Raw genomic sequence first — 19,899 nt, 5'->3', positions numbered from 1 at the left:
TATAGCAAGCAATTCCTTCCTGGTTCCTAGTTCTGCTCAGGCTTGCTGAACTTGGAGCTGTAAGAGGCTAACACATACTCCTTACCTTCCTTTACTTGAGACAGCACTGCTCCGAGGCCCTCTGCGCTCGCGTCAGTGTCGAGAAAGAAGGGAAGGCCGGGGACAGGGAAGGGCAACCCCGTAGCACTTATCATCGCCGCCTTCAAACCATCAAACACGTCCTGGCAAGCTTCATCCCAGGTGAAGCGGGCATTCTTCCTCATCAGCTGATGCAGGGGAGCCGCAAGGGTGGCAAAGCGTTCCACGAACCTCCAGTAGTAGCTGCACAGGTCTAGGAAGCTTCTCACACTCGCCACTGACGTCGGGACCGGCCAATCCGCCACTGCCGACACCTTGTTAGGGTCCGTGCACACCCCACCTCGCCCCACGACATGTCCCAGGAACGGCACTTCATGCTGGAGGAAAGTGCATTTCTTCGGGTTCAGCTTCAGATTTGCCTCCCGCAGACGGCCCAGCACCACCTCCAGACGTTCCAGCTCCTCCTCAAACGTCCTCGCTAACACCAAAACGTCATCCACCCACCGTGATCTTAGACATCACGGGGCCTCGTAGCGTTGTACAGTGGCCAGTTACGCCACACAGCTGTCAGTCTGATACAGGGAAATCTTGACTTGTCACTACTTCTTCCCTGACGAAGGTCCTCGCCGCTCCAGTGTCCACCACCAGGATACATGGGCGGCTGTCCAATGCGCCCGACACTCGGACCACCAGCGCAGTAGCATCGCTGCAGCATTTTACACAGACGGGACCCGGGTACGACTTGGCTGGACAGTGGCCTGAACTCCCAGCCTGCTTTCGTTTCCCCTCACCATCATGACGTCCTTCAGCTGCGAGCAGGCAGCATGGTGATGCCCTCACTATCCACAGTTCTCGCAGCAAGCCTTGGTGGGAGAAGGTGCTAGCACATCCTCCAGTGAGTGTGTCCTCCGCTTACTGCGGCAGTCACTGTGACAATGACCACATTTGCCACACTTCCAGCAGAAGCCACTAAACTCACCTGAGCTGGTGCGCCTCATCCTCCCCTGCTGGACGTGTGTACGGCGAATTGGTAAGTGGCGGCATGGCGGCTTCTGGGCAGCAAAGCGGTGGTGCGGCGTCACAGCGGCGGCGGTAGTGTACAGGAAGGCTTCAAATTCCATGGCCCTCACCAGCGCCTGCTGTACATCTGCTGGGTGCGCCTGCTTCACGAAGATTTGCACCTGCTGATCCTCCAGTGCGTCTACGAAAGCATCCCGAGACAGTACCGTCACCATCTCTTCTGGGGCCACTAGGTATGCATGATGCACCAGCGACTCCACGCCTGGGCTAGCTGTGGAAGAGACTCACCCTGCTGATGTGTTCTGCCCTACAGTTGCTCCCTGTACACCTCGGCTTGGAACACACTTCCAAAGCGCCTCCTTAACGCCTCAGCCACCGTTAATTGTTGGCTCACTGTCATGTGTGCCAGGATCTCCATTGCTGGCCTGCGCAGACTGGCCATGAGCTGCAGTGCTTTTCCTGGTCACCCCATCCCTGTCCTTGAGCGAGCAGCTCATACTGTGCCTGGTATGCCTCCCAGGCCACCTGCCCAGCAAACTCAGCTGGTTTACGCTGGATAGAGGTTCTTCTTACATACCGGGCAGATCCAGCAACAGACGGTGGTGGTGAAGATTGTGGCGGGGTGATAGCGTCATCTTCGGGTGCAGGTGTGTACCACAGGTGTGTCGACTGTGTCCTGCTGCCACAACAGCCGACATCACCAGGCTCTGAAGATGTGTAGGGACGGCCCTGTCCTGCTGGCTCGTGACACTCAGACCATCCCCACGTGCCAAGAGACTGCTTCTCCAGGGAGCACCGCAGCCTTGTCACCTCCTCCCGCACTTCCTCCACCTTGGTCTCGACAACTTCAGTGCGTCCCTCACATTGCTGTCTCACTGCTATCAGTTCCTCCCTGAACTCTTCCGTCAGGTCCTGGCGCAACCTCTTGCTGTGTTCCACGGTGAACTGTTTTACCCCCCCGACGGCAGTTAGCATCTCCTCTCTCATCAGGTCCATTCGCATTACTACCGCACTTGTTTCTTGCTTATTTTAACTTATTTCCTGTCTTATTTCATCCATCCGCACATTTGTTTCTTGTGCCATTTTACTCATTTCCTGTTTCAATTCGCTTGCCATTTTATCCATCCGCGCATTTGTTTCTTGTTTCATTTCACTCATTGCCTGTACCAATCTAATGACCAAGTCTCTCAGACTTTTCACATCTGGCTCACTGCCTTCCGTCATCTCGCTGCCTCTCACGTCTGAGTCTGCCATTGTTCACGCGTACCCAGCAACCTTGCTTAGCCAAACTTTATCCCAAAACTTCTGACACCACTTGTTACGAACCGCCGCCCACACAGCACAGCAGGGCCACCCACACCCGCATCCGCTGGGCAAGGCAGGGCACCCAAAGGTCCTTACTTCAGCTTCCAACGCCGCAACTGTAAACCACTTACTCTCAGCGGCGGAGACAGGACAGCATTCAGGACGTAGGCGGCACAAGGATAAGTTGACAAGGATCCATGGCTAGCAAGGGATGCGAGGCACACAACTCACAAACAGGCACTCACTCAGACAGGCAGGACTGGCAGGAAACACACAGTACAGCTTCTTACGTTTACTTAGAGAGTAACACAATACAGCAGGAGCTCCAAGGAATTACACAGGACGAATGCGGGTCACGAGAACGGAGACCGAGGTGGGACAGCGGGGCAAGACAACTAACTTGCGCTGGCAGAGACGGCCAGCTTAAATACCCCCCCACATTTTTGCAACACTGGTTGGCTCGTCTCTGGACCAATCACTGCTATTTTATCCACCTGCCTTGCCATGACTTCTGGTCCCCTACTTCCTGTCTCTAGAAAATACCACCTCACTCCACAAGTAGCTGCCCCTCCCCCCCTTCGGCGCCGTCGCAACAATATACTCCTCTACTTGTTACTAATTAACCCCAGTATATTGCTAGAAATACACACATATCAAGAATAGAAATGACAGAAATAGAGGAAGATAGAAATGTCGTAGTTTATCTTTCAAACATCTCTGATACGTATCCACAGGCATTTTCTTTTCTGTTGACTCCTCCGGTAGGCCAAAAGAAGATCGAGCAACCACAGCTTCAGCATCATCACTGGAGGAAGACATCTTGGCGGGTAGCTATTTGTTTACATTCACTTCCCGCCAAGGCGCCAACTAGTCGATTCTTTCCAGTCACTACGTGTGACATTTTTTGTGTCACACGTGTGACACTTTTTGACTTGAAGGGATGAGTCGGAAACTTTACCAACGTAAAATTTCAGTCGCAAATTGGCAATGTGAACCAGCCTTAATATATACTGGTTTTTACGTGCTTTAAGTGTTTCTAGGCTAAAATATGTACATAGAGAGAAGCAGTAAAAGGAAGAAAAGAAAAAAATAGAGGAAAAGGACGGGGAGGAAGGAGTGATTGTAGCCATATCACAATATTTTGCTAAATCTCCCTTGTAATCTTGCTGTTCTTTAAAATATCCACAGGAGAAGGTGGGGTAAGACGGACCACTTAACAAAGTATTGAATCTAAAAACCACATTTATATGATTTTTTGTGGGTTTGTGGGTTTGTGGTGGTGCTTTGGGATGTTATCTTCGAAGTCCACACCCGGATCACGGTTTTTAAAGGAAAACAATGAAGCACAAGAATTTACAAAATAACATTTTTTTACTGGACCCAAAATAAAATGATGGGGTAAGACGGACCCCCAGGGGTCCATCTTACCCCGCAAACTCAACATGAAGAAACAAACCCTTATTGGCATAAAACACAAATACAAAAAAACTCTTCCTCGTCATCATCATATTCCTTCACATTGTTCATGATAGCCAAATTTATTGGTACAAATCAAACGAACAGACAAACAAAAAACTAAAAAAAAAACTCTCCCTCATCATCATCTATCCCTGCATAACTTAATGACATAACTTACACACAAAAACCTCTTCCTCAGCATCATCATCATCTATCCCTGCACATTGCTCACGAGCTCAGCTTTTGCAATTAGCACAACAAACTCACCCTTCCCCTCTCATGGGGTCCATCTCACCCCATTAGTAAATATTCAAATGTCGAAACGTTTACCAAAGTATCTATGTTTACTATGACAATTTATGGCATCTATATATCATGTATACACTCATGGGCATGTCTAATATAAGTACTAAATCATTATGATAATAATTTCAATGTAAAACAAGCAGTGTCTTACCTTGTGCATATAACATCAGCACTGCATAAAATGACACATTTTTCCCTCTGAAGCGCAAGGGAAGCTTAGCGTACCTACTGGCAGTGATGACGTTATTGTTGAACGACGTGAAGGACATCTAGAAGTTAGATTTTGAAACTTGCCCTTTATGCTTGGATTTAGGAGGGGGTTCCGACTTACCCCATGGGTCCTTCTTACCCAAGGAGGTTATATTGAAAAAGACTTGAAAAATTCAGGTTTAGGAAAGAAATGGGAAGAAACTGGTTTTCAGACAGAGTGGTTGATGAGTGGAATGGTCTCTGTGGTCATTTAGTCAGAGCTGAGTCAATAGAAAGCTTTAAAAGAAGGTTAGATAAGTTCATGGATGGGGAAGATAGATGGAACTAGATAGCTTAAGCACACTGGGACTGCCTCGTATAGGACTGGCGGCCTCTTGCAGCTTCCCTCTTTTCTTATGTTCTTATGTTCTAAGACGCCGCGTGCCTATTCCGCTGTAATAAAAATAGTTAAGCCAATGGGCGGATCTTATGAGGCGGTGAGCGAAGCTTACGATCGCAAATTACACCCAAAACATTGCCCTCTCCCATGTTAAGCAATGGGAAATTGCCGCATTATTTTTCATTGCTAGAGGAAAACTAAAAAAAAGCTGATGGTTTAACTTATGTAAACTACATTATAGTTTCCTAAATATGTCATCTAGACCTTTATTATTAACGGTGTTATTGCGAAATAGCTACAATATTGAAAGAAATACAGCAGGACGTTTGTGGGAGAAATTACGGCAAAAATATAACTTTCTCTCGTTTAATGCATGAAAAGGAACAAATAGTGAACTAAAATTTCAGTGATTGATGCTTTTCCATGGCTCAGTGACATGAAATCCCACATCATTCAAAATAAAACCTATAAAGAGAGAGAGAGAGAGAGAGAGAGAGAGAGAGAGAGAATATCAATTAATGTATATATCTTAGTGTGTGTGTGTGTGTGTAATTCACTGTAATTCACTGTTTGATCTGCTGCAGTCTCTGACGAGACAGCCAGACGTTACCCTACGGAACGAGCTCAGAGCTCATTATTTCCGATCTTCGGATAGGTCTGAGACCAGGCACACACCACACACCGGGACAACAAGGTCACAACTCCTCGATTTACATCCCGTACCTACTCATTGCTAGGTGAACAGGGGCTACACGTGAAAGGAGACACCCAAATATCTCCACCCGGCCGGGGAATAAAACCCCGGTCCTCTGGCTTGTGAAGCCAGTGCTCTACCCACTGAGCTACCGGGCCGGTGTGTGTGTGTGTGTGTGTGTGTGTGTGTGTGTGTGTGTGTGTGTGTGTGTGTGTGTGTGTGTGTGTGTGTGTGTGTGTGTGTGTGTGTGTGTGTGTGTGTGAGAGAGAGAGAGAGAGAGAGAGAGAGAGAGAGAGAGAGAGAGAGAGAAGATCAACTCAATATATATATCTTAGTGTGTGTGTGTGTGTGTGTGTGTGTGTGTGTGTGTGTGTGTGTGAGAGAGAGAGAGAGAGAGAGAGAGAGAGAGAGAGAATTTTGACGCGTTAAGTAATTGCTGTACCAAGAAAAATCAACCTTCAGGCAAAGTTTCACCCGATATACAGTTTACTTATCCTTCATTTAATTTTGAGATGTTACATGGCATTTTGAGTGTAGTATGAGTTTATTTTTAACGTTTTAACTGTTTTGGGTGTGTGGAAGCGGCCTTCTAGGTGTGTGTGGAGGTCTTCTGGGTGTTATTATTATGAAGGGTTTATTATCTATAAGTGTGTTTATACGTAAATCTATAAATAAATACATGCATGCTTATATGCATACATGCATACATATATACATACATAATTTATACAATAAGCAAAGTGGACACCAGCCTGCCGGCTGCCGGTAGCGTGGCTGCTCGCCGTCGTCAGAGCTGCAGCAGCTGTGGCGGGCAGTTATGAGTGGTTAGCGAGATGGTGGTGCCACAGCATCGTGTATTTTGGGGTAAACTTTATTATGGCACACATATATGGCAATGAACGCTTCCGCGCTTTCCTTGATGCAGCTACTGGCCATTTCCCATTTCGTCTCTAGCAGTATCAGCAGAAACTCGTCTTACACCCTGTATACATTTAAGGTCTTTACCTTGGATGATACAATTATCGATAAATTTCTTAATATGTGTTCTTTGCCTATTTTTACCTTCTAGCCGTAGGTAACTATAATAAGGCAACTCTGTCATGATTTTATAATTTGTTAAAATGTCGTTCTGATAATTGTAGAAACTTCAGTATATCAGAAAAAAATATTTTAGTGTTAAATATTTTAGTGTTGATTCTTAAAGATATTATCATTTTTACTATCATTATTATTGTTATGATTATGATTATCATAATAACAATAATAATTATCATTATTATAATTACCATTATCATTATTATTATTTTTATTATTATTAGTAATATTATTATTATTATTATTATTATTATTATTATTATTATTATTATTATTATTATTATTGTTGTTGTTGTTATTGCTCTTGTTATTGCTGTTGTTCTTGTTCTTGTTATTTTCTTACTTTTCTTGTTGTAATAGTAGTAGTAGAAGTAGCAGTACTCTTCGCATGTTTGGGAGGGTTCCATGCACTCACAGTTTTGCTAGATAGGGTGGAATTAAAAGCTTTCCGTCTCATCAGCTCCTCTCCTCTGACTGACTGTCTTCAGCCTCTTGCAATCTTTTATCGCTATTTTCATGGTAATTGCTATTTTGATCTTGGTAACTGCATGCCTCCCCTCCAGATGCGGCCTCGCTGCACAAGGCTTTCTTCTTCCTGTCACCCCTTTTCTGACCAATTCTCTTATACAAGTGTTAACTAGTACTCTCAGTCATTCATACCTTTCTCTTGTAAACTCCGGGACTCTCTGCCTGCTTCTGTATTTCCATCTTCCTACAACTTAACTTCTTTTAAAAGGCAGGTTTCAAGACATTTGTCCCTGACTTTTGGATAACTCTTATTATCTTTAAGGGAACTGGCATTCCAGTGGGCTTTTTTTTTTTATTTTTGTTGCCCTTGGCAAGCTTCTCCACTTGCATAAAAAAAAGTAGTAATAGCGAGCTCAGAGCTCATAGACCGATCTTCGGGTACGACTGAGACTACACCACACTCCACACACCGGGAAAGCGAGGCCACATCCCCTCGAAATACATCCCGTACTTGCTGTTATAGGTGAACAGGGGTTACATATTAAGAAGCTTGCCCATTTGCCTCGCCGCGCCCGTGACTCGAACCCAGACCTACTCGGTTGTGAGCCGAGTGTGCTAATCACTACACTATACGGTGTGTGTGTGTGTGTGTGTGTGTGTGTGTGTGTGTGTGTGTGTGTAGATTGTCACTCGTTGGGGTGACGCAGGTCTTCATAGTCTCTTTCTGAGTTGGGGTTCTTCAACCACAGGAACCAAGATGTCTGACGTATCATCACGCGCGCGCCCGCGGATGAAAAGACAAAGAAAGTATAGATCTAACAATAAATGAGAAACCTTAATTGCCTGTCCAAGCATGATGTATACTTAAGTGTCACATATGTATACAAATAGTGTAAATAGCCAATCTCGACTGAAAATGACTTTTAGATATAATGCCAACGTCATACAAAAGTACAAAGTTTTTCGAGGCTCAGTCAGACAAAAATTATAGGCAATGAACGGGAATAGCTGGACCTTTAGACTTTGTGAGGCAGATCAAATTTCAAAGCGTCGTCCTGGGTGAACATTGCACTTGGTCGCATTAAAACTTTCACAGATATTATAGTAAAGTAAAAATGCTACTTAAGCATATAATTGTGCATAACAAAGCCTTGTTATGCATATTGTCACCTTAACTGTTTCAGCCTCCAGGTACTGTACGGTTTGAATGTTGCGTGCGTAGGTTCCATGCAATTGGTGTACTAAAAAAGAGAGGAAATCATTGGGCAGGCGTATATGACACTCACCCCAGCCAGGTCCTCCATAAGATCAGATCATGCACTATGCAAGTTGGCACATCTACAGGTGATATCCTTTCATTTTTATCTATCTTCTGAAGTTTTTATCGCGGAAAGGGAGTTACGCATAAATAAGGCTTCCTTTCCTTCTACAATTAGTCACATAAATCGAGCAGGTTCAAATGAGCCTGAGACCAGTCATATTTCAAGAACGTTTCGGTCAGGTGTGGTATAATATATTCCTTTACTCAGGTGTCCTTCAGTTCCAACGAAAGAAAAATGTTTTTACGTGTGTCACTGCGTACATATGTTACATGATGAATGGGAAGAGCCAAAACCTATTTTACATAAAGTAACTAGATTGGTGAAATGCAACACGTTTGCTGAAAAGACATTAAATGGAAAAAAATAAGAAACTGCCTTGGTTTTAGATATTCGCAATCCAAGTGTCAAATATTGATGATTTATTCCTGGTTTCTTTTTAACAATTTTCCATTACACTTTTCGACTACTTATATTTTCTTCTTAAAGACTGTCATAGTCTATAAATTTTGCTCTTTAGTGGTGTGGTAAGGCAACACCAGCTACTTTCCCAGAACCAAGTATAGCCTCGATACATAAGCAACAAGGTGGGGCAGTTCCATATTGTGTGTCCCTTCTCCCAGTCAACGTGCTGGCAGTGCGGCCTTGTGCTTACTCACTTCACTGCAGATTGCTGGATTTCTCTGATCCCAAGATTACTCCCGCTAAAGAAATAATCAAACTGTTGCAACTTACTCTCAAAATCACTACACTGGAAAAATGGGGTCTGCATGCACAGTTCGCTTTTTACTTGCCACGCTGATGTTGCTGATGACTATAGCAACGGCAGAGAATGAGGCATGTATAGCATAAACGTGCATTGCCGTAAAATATAAGTTTTGATATTTATATTTTGCAAGTATAAAAATGGGTGTCATCAACTGTCCTGTAATAAAATGTTCTCTCTCTCTCTCTCTCTCTCTCTCTCTCTCTCTCTCTCTCTCTCTCTCTTCGAATATAACCTTTTTTTTTTTCTTGCTACAGTTTACGGTGCGACACGGAAAAAGATGCCGCGAGGCCGGAGGTCGCTGCAAAAAGCACTGCACAAATCTCATGGAAGACGATTACGATTGTAACGTCCACAAGGGGTCGCACTGCTGCAGGACCAGCTACAGTGAGTCAGGTCATGCTATCTTAATGAGTGTAGATGTAAATTTCTGACCAAGGAATTCTCAGTTTTATTTCTTAAACAATAACAGGGGTTTGGTGTTAGTATATGGATACCAAAGTCAAATTCTATAATTACGTGGAATTTGTTAGATATGTGGATCTATGGTTTGGCTAAGTACCTAACATTATCCAGATCTATAGATTAACAAAAGTGTATACTTAGCTGGAAAGTCTGCGTGGAGTAGAGCGTAAACTGGGTTAAAGTTATAATTGCTAGCTAAGCTGGCGAGTGTTCTTTTGAGTGTAAAGGTTGATTTATATGGTGCTGCTTTTGACGCTAGACGCTAGCTTCTTTTGTCTCAGAGCGAATTTCAAGCTGATAGAGATGCAAAGTGGTAAGACGTTTATATGATGCTGGTAAAATTTATGAATTCGCTAGAGTTTTCGAGCAGTCCCAGGCGTTACGTCATCGCAGGAGGATGTGCTACGAGCCGCTGTTGTGCTTTGTGCAAGGGTGCTCCAAGCTATAATTTGTTATTCTGTTATGAGTACGTTATGTATGGGTACGAAAGTGGATAGGCAGGAGGTAGGCTCGGGGAAGGGCCTCAGATGATTTCCTGAAGGAACTGACACTGGAGGACCCAACTACATACCTGAGAGTACTGAGGCTGACATGCGAAAAGTTTGAAGAGCTGTGGATGAAGATACATCCATTTATTAAAAAGCACGACACTTGATACGACCTTCTGTTCCATTCCGGATCAAATTGCTGCTGAATCGTTAGACGTGAATGGTAAAGTTTAACATGTTTAACTTAATTGCAGCGTCAAGCAAACGCTGTGAATTCATAATTATAATCGCAAACGAATAAAACACGCCGCATCTTTATACGCGTTCACCAGCGAATTCGCTATAGCGAAACAAGGGCTCTAACCAAAGCGAATGAAAGCAGCACCGTGAAAACCAACCTTAACCGAGTAACTGCATGGACAGCATCGCAAGATTCGAACACCTACACCAGAGGTCTATAGGGTTCGAATCTTGCTCTATCCAGGATCCTTGCTAATTAGCCATGCTCTTTAAAGTGGGTTCTTGAATTTGAATTGATAATAATACACATCACAAATATCAATGTTTTCGTCGTAAATGAATATATTTTCGACAGTCTAACTTTAACTATTCCACAGGGTGTCACATACAGACCAGCAAGAGTTGTAGCAGTCATGAAGGCGGGATGTGTCGGAGCGAGTGTGTAGGACCAGAGCGCCACGTGAATGCAAGGTGCCGGGGTAACCACCGTCAGTGTTGTGCGAAACCCTGCATCCCTCAGGAGTCATGTACTAAAGCCAGCGGCTTCTGCGTGGAACACAAAAGAGACTGCATGCGCGGAATTTTGGATACTAACGGCTGCCACGGCTACAAATGCATGTGTTGCAAACCTCTGAGTAAGGATAAACGGAATAACAAGTCTAGTGATGTAAATTGTTTTGTTTACGTATAAATCTGTTCATTTCCTTTATCATCTCCCATGTTATCTTTCCATTAATGATTATCTAAGGTTGCTGGGTAACAGCAGTTGCTGGATCTTTCCATCAAAACCAACAATTATATTTCGAACACATTATGGCAGCAGTGGGTGGCTATTCAATGGAATCGCGAAAGGAAAGCGACTACGCGCCAGGAAGCTCATTGAGCCTGTGCTTGGATGCTGACTCTATGTATTCAGGCACTTCCATATTCTCGATTCAGGTGTGACTAATAAAGTAAAGAGGCTTGCCATTTATCTATTCACACACACACACACACACACACACACACACACACACACACACACACACACACACACACACATTTATTATCCTATCACGCAAGGAAACAAAGCTCATCCATATTATAACCTGTGCCAGCCTGTAGCACGGCGGTGAAGGGTCGATGTCCGAGGCTGGGCGGGACATGTCAAGAAGAGTGTGCTGACGGAGAGCGTGAGGTGGCCATTTGTCCCGGACCTCTTCGATGTCGCTGCTGTGCACCAAACTGTCTGCAGGCTGGAGGCTTTTGTGTCGATAATCGCAGGAAATGTAGACGCGGCAAGGTGACTAGCAATAGCTGTTCAAGCAAGAATCGTCTGTGCTGCATCTACAGAGGCAAGTGAATGGAAGATAAGGTGCTTGTTCCTTCTCAGTTTGTTATGACCCTGGTTATGATATCCAGTCTCCTACGAAATGCCGTTGTGGCAAGCCTCGGTTGTCCTCGCACATTCCTACGCTGCGTACTGCATGCTATTTGTGAATCTCAGTTTCTGGTGCTTTGCAATATTTACTGTAACACAGGTGTAAATCAAGAGCCAGACACCATCAGCGACACACTGATGGTGCCTGATCCCCCTTCATCATGTCTTACATCAATTACCACAATGACTAGTGGAAATAGGTCATGGCGCCACGGTAAGCTGACCTACTGTGATAGCCACAAGCTAAGTTAATCTCCTACGCTTCTAACCACCACCTCTCTCTCAGCGGAGTACACACACGAGCCTTTAACCATATCATTAAGCTCATGTATATAATTTGTTAATCTATTTCGACATCTTTATTTTGTCTAAAGGGCCGTGGTTCTTAGATAGTCATAGCTTACGGGAACAATAGTACACCGTCAATCCCTTGATGAATACCATCTCTCTATATACACTCACAGGTGTTTCCAATAAATCTCACTCTAGAGATTATTTTGGATACCTGGTGAAATAGATCACGACACATTTAAGGCCCCATGGGTACAATACTATTGCATGAATAAAAATTCAAGCACCACTGTATTACACGACCGTCAACATATTCCATTTTTTTACTCTGATTGTAATCAATCCTCATTTTTGCTTTATAAACGAATAAAAAATGTACTCACAATAAACAAGAAAATTCCCTCAATTATTATGCTGAGAAGTCTTCTCGCGACGCAGGTTGTGTCTCCGGAAACGAGACGTACAGCCACGGAGGGACTCGTTACAACCGGTGTGAAGAGGAGCTTTGCAACCGCGGCCGCTGGATGCCCACGGGCCGCTTGTCAGACCCCCAGTGTGAGTATCTGTTCGTTGCGCTGGCGATTACTGGTAAATCGCTACACGCACGGAAAGGATAGACTGACTGCCCTGCCAAGGAAATAAATAAGCACTCAGTACTGACTATAAAAGAGAAAATGCTAGTCTGTCAGTAAGAAGCCATAACTATTGACTAAAGTAAATCTCTCTCTCTCTCTCTCTCTCTCTCTCTCTCTCTCTCTCTCTCTCTCTCTCTCTCTCTCTCTCTCTCTCTCAATAAATAAAGGAATAAATAGATGAACAAATAAACAAAATAACAAATAAAAAAATCATGGGGGGAAGCTAACAACATTAATGAATGCAACAAATGCAACGTTCCATCTGTTGTCTTTGGTTACAGCTTTGCTTGTAATTCACTGGCTGCCTGTTTCACATCACAAGCATAACAGAATAATACACGTAAAAATCAATACCGAAATCTATAGTTCTTCTCCCCTCGTTTCTGTTATTTAATCTTTATATTCTTGTTAGGAAGACAATGGAGAAACATTCTTAAGTTCATCTTTTCATTTTCGCTGTGCTTAATTTTACCGTATTTTTTCAGGTTGTGTTTTTGGTGGACAAAACTTCACCCACGGCCAGGCGAGGTATTTGCGTTGTGAGGCGATTGTATGTAACAGAGGAGTCTGGGACAACACTGCAGTTTTTAACGAATCAACATGTAAGAAAAACTTTTGTATTGTGTTGTGTGTATGCGTTTTGTCATCATCATTATCTTTATGTGTTGAGCATATGCGGGAAGAGTCTTGCCACTTAGCGTCACCTTTTTTTTTTTTTTTTCTACGTAGGGAAGCCAAGGGCAAAAAAAAAGAAAGTTAGAAAAAGGCCCACTTGAGCGCTGGCTCTCCAAAGACTTCAAAAAGTGCCAAAACCGTCAGCCAGAATTAGGGGAGCAAATGCCTCGATACCTCCCTCTTAAAAGAAGACAAGTTGTAGGAATTCGGAAATACAGATGTAGGGAGGGAGTTCCAGAGTTTACCAGTGAAAGGGATGAATGATTGAGCGTACTGGTTAACTCTTGCATTAGAGAGTTGGACAGAATAGGGATGAGAGGAAGAAGAAAGCCTTGTGCAGCGTGGCCGCAGGAGGAGGGGAGGCATGCAGTTAGCAAGATCAGTAGAACAGTTACCATGAAAATAGCGATAAAATATAGAAAGGGATGCAACATTTCGGCGGTGAGAAAGAGACTGAAGACAGTTAGTCAGAGGAGGGAGTTGATGAGACGAAGAGCTTTCGATTCCACCCTATCAAGCAAAGCTGTGTGACTGGAACCCCCAAACATGCGAAGAGTACTCCATACAGGGACGGATAAGGCCCTTATACAGAATAAGCAGTTGGAGGGGCGAGAAAAACTGTCGGAGACGCCTCAGAACACCTAATTTCATAGAAGCTGTTTTAGCAAGAGATGAGATGTGAAGTTTCCAGTTAAGATTATGAGCAAAGGACAGACCGAGGATATTCATTGTGGAAGAGGGAGACAGTTGAGTGTCATTGAAGAAGAGGGGATAGTTGTCTGGAAGGTTGTGTCGAGTTGATAGATGGAGGAATTGAGTTTTTGAGGCGTACACACCATTTCGCCCGTACTAAGTTTTGAGTTCTGTGGTAAATAACGATTAGAGTAAGAGAAGGTCTGTGTGTGACGGGCAGAGAGAAAAAGAATAACGGCAGCGTCCCATCGACTTAACCTTTCACTTGCCATTAGCCAGGCTGAGGGTGATGACCGAGATCAGACTGCTGAGGCCCAGAAGGGAGATCCCAGATGTTTAGGGTCTTATATATACAGTACATGCCATGTCACCACAGTTTTGACTGTAATAAATGTACTGAAGGCTATTTTTGTCTAACACGCGATGTTACCTAAGTAGACGTATATGATGGGATTAAATTTCCCTGTGACTTCTAAGACAGCGAGTATTCTTTCTATTTTTTGTGGGTACGGCTAATCGTACTCAATTCAAACTCTTATGGTGACGTTTGCATTTCTTCTTTGTTACTTGCAGACCATCGCAGTAATTTATGACAAAGTAAACGTGAGTTTCTTCGAATTATCGGCGCCGATATCAGGCATTTTGACGCATATCGGCATCGGCCTTTTTCAGCATCGGCCTTTTTTTTTTTTTTTTTTTTTTTAATTCGACGGCAGATAAAAGATAGATTTAAAACTGGGTTATTTTGGCTCTGATGCAGCCGCGCCTCTCTGTCTGCTGTCACTACTCTGTCTCCAGCATTGTCCCACCCACAGCACCATCTGATTGGTTACAAGCTGAGCCACGGTAACAGCCAATCAGCAGTGAAAGCTGTGCATGCATAGTGCTTACACCAACGTGTTTTGTACATGTTTTTTGCGTTACTGTAACTTATATCTTGCAATGTATGCTCTACGCTGCATCACAATAAGCTATAGCGTTAGACATGAATATTCCACCTACTTGTGAACATACAAATGTTTGTTAACGCTTTTTTTCATAATAAATAAGGCATGTTATGTCTGACATGAAATTTGGAACTCTCTCTCTCTCTCTCTCTCTCTCTCTCTCTCTCTCTCTCTCTCTCTCTCTCTCTCTAAAATAACTACCAATATATATGTGGTACTTGGTATATGTGCGTGTGTTGCAGGTTGTGAATTCAACGGCTCCTATTATCTTGACAAACGCTTGCGTTATACCGAGTGTCATCTCTTCCTTTGCAATAAGAGTCAGTGGGTGGACAAGGGACTTTCCTGCCTGAATCCTGAATGTGAGTAATTTTGATCAGATGTGATGTCTTTCTCTTGACTGTCTATATCAATTAAGCCTTTCTGAACATCAACTTTTCATTATGAAGTAATCTAGTCATAATCATAAGTCATGTAAGGGCTCTATAAACATGCTCTCAGTCTTGATTCACCATTACAGTTATTGAAATATAATCACATTCCCACTTTGGTATCATAACCAACACATACATGTCATGACTTCTAATAAACGAAACATACTGGATAATGCAAGACACATCTGAATAAGTACGAATACATCTATCATCTCCACATATATGTAAAGAAAATAATTTTTCGTATAGCCTTTCTCATGACTTGCCATGATCACAAAAAATATCACACTCGTCAAAACACGTTAACGTTTTTTTTTTTCCCTGTCTCATAGCAATGCAACACACATTTCCTTTCAACTTGTTTGTCTGTCACGACTACCTAACATGATTTTTCTTCAGGCTGTCAGACGACGACATCTGAGCGCCTAACAACACCTACGACACTTCACACTTCAAGGAAAACCACCCCATCGTCTTCCTTCTTGACAGTTTCAGAAATCGGATCTTTCTCTACGACGCTATTCCCTCCTTATATATCATCTACAACATCATCAGCAGCGACGACTTTCACTACGAGGAAACAAACAACCACAACACCGCTCACAATATCCTTAACGTGGAATCCTCTGACAGCTCCCACAACACCCAAAATTCCTCAGGTGTCACCATCTAAGATCACTTCACGTGTCTCAACAACAAGTATCACAACAAATTTTCCATCGCCACTCCCCACTAAAACTGAAAAGCCACAAACAGTCACGCATGTGCAAACAGACCCAACAAACGTGCCAACAACAACGACTCAGATAACAACTACTAAGAGACAAACAACTATAAAACTAATGCCAACAGTTACATTAACAACACAAGAGTCAATAACCACAGTAAAACCAAAATTAACAACACAAAAGGTAACTACAACACAGATACCAAAACAAAAGACTACAACATATGAACCAATAAAAACAACAGCAGTAACACAAGGATCAGCAACACAGACGCCAGTTACAACACAGAAACAAACAATCAAAACACCAAAAACAACAACAAAGGAGATATCAACACAAAAGTCAACAATAACACAAAAATCAACACAAAAGTCAATTACAACACAAGAGCCAACAACACGAGACATAGCAACACAAAAGCCAACAATCAAAACACCAAAAACAACAACAAAGGAGTCAACACAACAGTCAACAATAACACAAAAGTCTACAAAAAAGTCAACTACAACACAACAGCCGATAACACGAGATCCAGCAACACAAAAGTCAGCAATCACACAAGAGACAACAACACAAGAAACAGCAACACAAGAGCCAACAACACAAGAAACAGAAACACAAAAGACAGCAACACAAGAATCAACAATACAAGAGACAGCAACACAAGAGCCAACGACACAAGAGACAGAAACAAAAAAGTCAACAACACAGAGAACAACAACACAAGAGAAAACAACACAAGAGACAACATTAGAAGAGACAGCAACACAAGAAAAAACAACAAAAGAAACAACAACACGCAAACAAACAACCACAACAGAAAAGGCAGCAGCAGAAAAATCAACAGCACAAAATACAACAGTACAAATGTCAACAACTACAACACAAGTACAAACAAAACCACAACCAGCAACACAAAATCCAACAACACAAAAGTCAACAACACAAGAGACAACACAAAATTCAACAATGGTAACACAAGAGCCACCAACAGAAAAGCCAGCAACACAAACGTCAACAACTAAAACAAAAGAACAATCAACAAAAACATCAACAACTACAACACAAAAGTCCAAAACACAAGAAACAGCAACACAAGAGACAGCAACACAAGAGACAACAACAAGAAAGAAAGCAACACAAAAGCCAACTCCACAAGAGACAGCAACACAAGAGACAACACAAGAGACAGCAACACAAGAGACAGCAACACAAGAGATAGCAACACAGGAGACAACAACAACAGAGCAAGCAACACAAATGTCGACAACTAAAACACAAGAACAGTCAACAAAAACATCAACAACTACAACACAAGAGACCAAAACACAAGAGACAGCAACACAAGAGACAACACAAGAGACAGCAACACAAGAGCCAGCAACACAAAAGACAGCAACACAAGAGCCAACAACAAAAGAACCAGCTACACAAGAGACATCAACACAAGAGACAACAACACAAGAGACAGCAACACAAGAGACAACAAAACAAGAACCAGCAACACAAGAAACAGCAACACTAGAGACAGCAACGCAAGAACCAACAACACAAGAGCCAACAACACAAGAGACAGCAACACAAGAGACAGCAACACAAGAGACAACAACACAAAAGCCAATAACCCAAGAGACAACAACACAAGAGACAACAACACAAGAGACAGCAACACAAGAGCAAACAACACAACAGACAGCAACACAAGAGACAGCAACACTAGACCCATCAACACAAGAGACAGCAACAAAAGAGCCAACAACACAAAAGCCAATAACACAAGAGCCAGCAACACTAAAGATAACAACACAAGAGACAGCAACACAAGAGCCAACAACACAAGAGACAACAACACAAGAAACAGCAACACAAGAGCGAACGGAAGAACCAACACAAGAGACAACAGCACAAGAGACAGCAACACAAGAACCAACAAAACAAGAGACAACAACACAAGAGACAGCAACACAAGAGCTAATAACAGAAAATTCAACAACACAAAACTCAACAATGACAACACAAAAGCCGACAACAGAAGAGCCATCAACACAAGGGACAAAAACACAAAAGACAACACAAGAGACAGCAACACAAAAGACCGCAACACAAGGGACAATAACACAAAAGACAACAACACAAGAGACAACACAAAATACAACAACAGAAGAGACAACAACACAAGAGCCAACAACACAAGAGCCAGCAACACAAGAGACAACAACACAAAAGCCAACAACACAAGAGACAGCAACACATGAGACAGCAACACAAGAACCAACGAAACAAAAGACAGAAACACAAGAGACAATAACACATGAACCAAAACCACAAAAGTCAACAACACAAGAAACAACAACACAAAACTCAACAATGGCAACACGAAAGTCAACACCAGAAGAGCCAGCAACACAAGAGACAGTAACAGAAGAGCCATCAACAAAAGAGACTGCAACACAAGGGACACAAACACAAGAGCCAGTAACACAAAAACCAACAACACAAGAGACAGCAACACAAGAGACAACAACAGAAGATACAACAACACAAGAGCCAACAACACAAGAGCCAACACAAGAGACATCAACACAAGACCTAACACAAGAGATAGCAACATATGACCCAACACAAGAGACAGCAACACAAGAAACAACACAAGAGACATCGACACAAAAGATAGCAACACAAGAGGCAACACACGAGACAACAACAAAAAAGCCAACACAAGAGGCAACAATACAAAAGACAGCAACACAAGAGACAACAACACAAGAACCAACAACAAAAGAGATAGCAACACAAAAGTCAACAGAAGAGACAGCAACACAAGAGCCAGCAACACAAACAATGGTAACACAAATACCGACAACAGAAAAGCCAGCAACACAAAGGTCAACAACAGAAGAGCCAGCAACACAAAGGTCAACAACAGAAGAACCAGCAACACAAAAACCAACAAAAAAAGAGCCAGCAACACAAAAGCTGACAACACAAGAGGTAGCAACACAAAACCCAACGACCAAAGGCATAGCAACACAAAAGCCAACGGCAAAAGAGACAGCAACACAAAAGCCAACGACAAAAGAGACAGGAACACAAAAGCCAACGACAAAAGAGACAGGAACACAAGAGACAACAACACAAGAGCCAACCACAACACAAAAGTCAGTAACAATAAAACCAACAACACAAATGCCAACTACAGCAATAGTGGAAACAACATCAGAACCAGCAACACAACATTCAGAAACACTAAAGCAAACAACTGCAACACAGATCTCAATCACCCACCACCCAACACCACCTGAGACACTTCAGACTTCAAGGACCACAACCACCCCATCGCCTTCTTATTTGACAGTTTCACGAATCATTTCTTCCTCTGCAACACTTGTCTCTCCTGATGCATCGTCCGCAACACTACCACTATCACTATCATCAGCCGAGAGGACCTCCTCTTCCACCTCTAGCGTCACAACTCAACGAGCATCCAGCATTGCCACCACCACTACTACATCAGAGCCAATTACAACACCAACAGCAACACTAGAACCTCTTTCAATAAAGAAGCTAACACCACCACCACCACAACCAACATCATCAACAACAACAACAACAACAAAACAAAAGATAACTCAGAAGCCAACAACAACAAAACAAAAGCCGACTGTAACACAAGACTCAACAACACAAGAGCCAGCAACACAAAAGTCAATAACAGAAGAGCCAGCAACACAAAAGGAAACAACAGAACAGGCAGGAACACAAAACCTAACAACAACAACAATAGA

General features: G+C 43.0%; 1 protein-coding gene across 1 annotated transcript in view; it reads left to right on the top strand.

Moving 5' to 3' along the window:
* The first annotated feature begins 12,444 nt into the window (after window positions 1-12,444).
* LOC123516736 (mucin-2-like) overlaps window positions 12,445-19,899 on the top strand; it is a 7,677-nt gene continuing 222 nt past the window's right edge. The window contains exons 1-4 of the mRNA XM_045276339.1: window positions 12,445-12,557; window positions 13,123-13,239; window positions 15,195-15,314; window positions 15,786-19,899. The exon at window positions 15,786-19,899 is cut by the window's right edge and continues 222 nt beyond it. Coding sequence (XP_045132274.1) covers window positions 12,527-12,557; window positions 13,123-13,239; window positions 15,195-15,314; window positions 15,786-19,899 — 4,382 coding nt within the window. The 5' untranslated portion in view covers window positions 12,445-12,526. The remainder of the gene's footprint in view (window positions 12,558-13,122; window positions 13,240-15,194; window positions 15,315-15,785) is intronic.

Source organism: Portunus trituberculatus, chromosome 41 (assembly GCF_017591435.1).
Source record: "Portunus trituberculatus isolate SZX2019 chromosome 41, ASM1759143v1, whole genome shotgun sequence".
Taxonomy (NCBI): domain Eukaryota; kingdom Metazoa; phylum Arthropoda; class Malacostraca; order Decapoda; family Portunidae; genus Portunus; species Portunus trituberculatus.
Note: the sequence above shows the minus strand (reverse complement) of the source record. Positions and strands in the feature narration are given on the sequence as shown.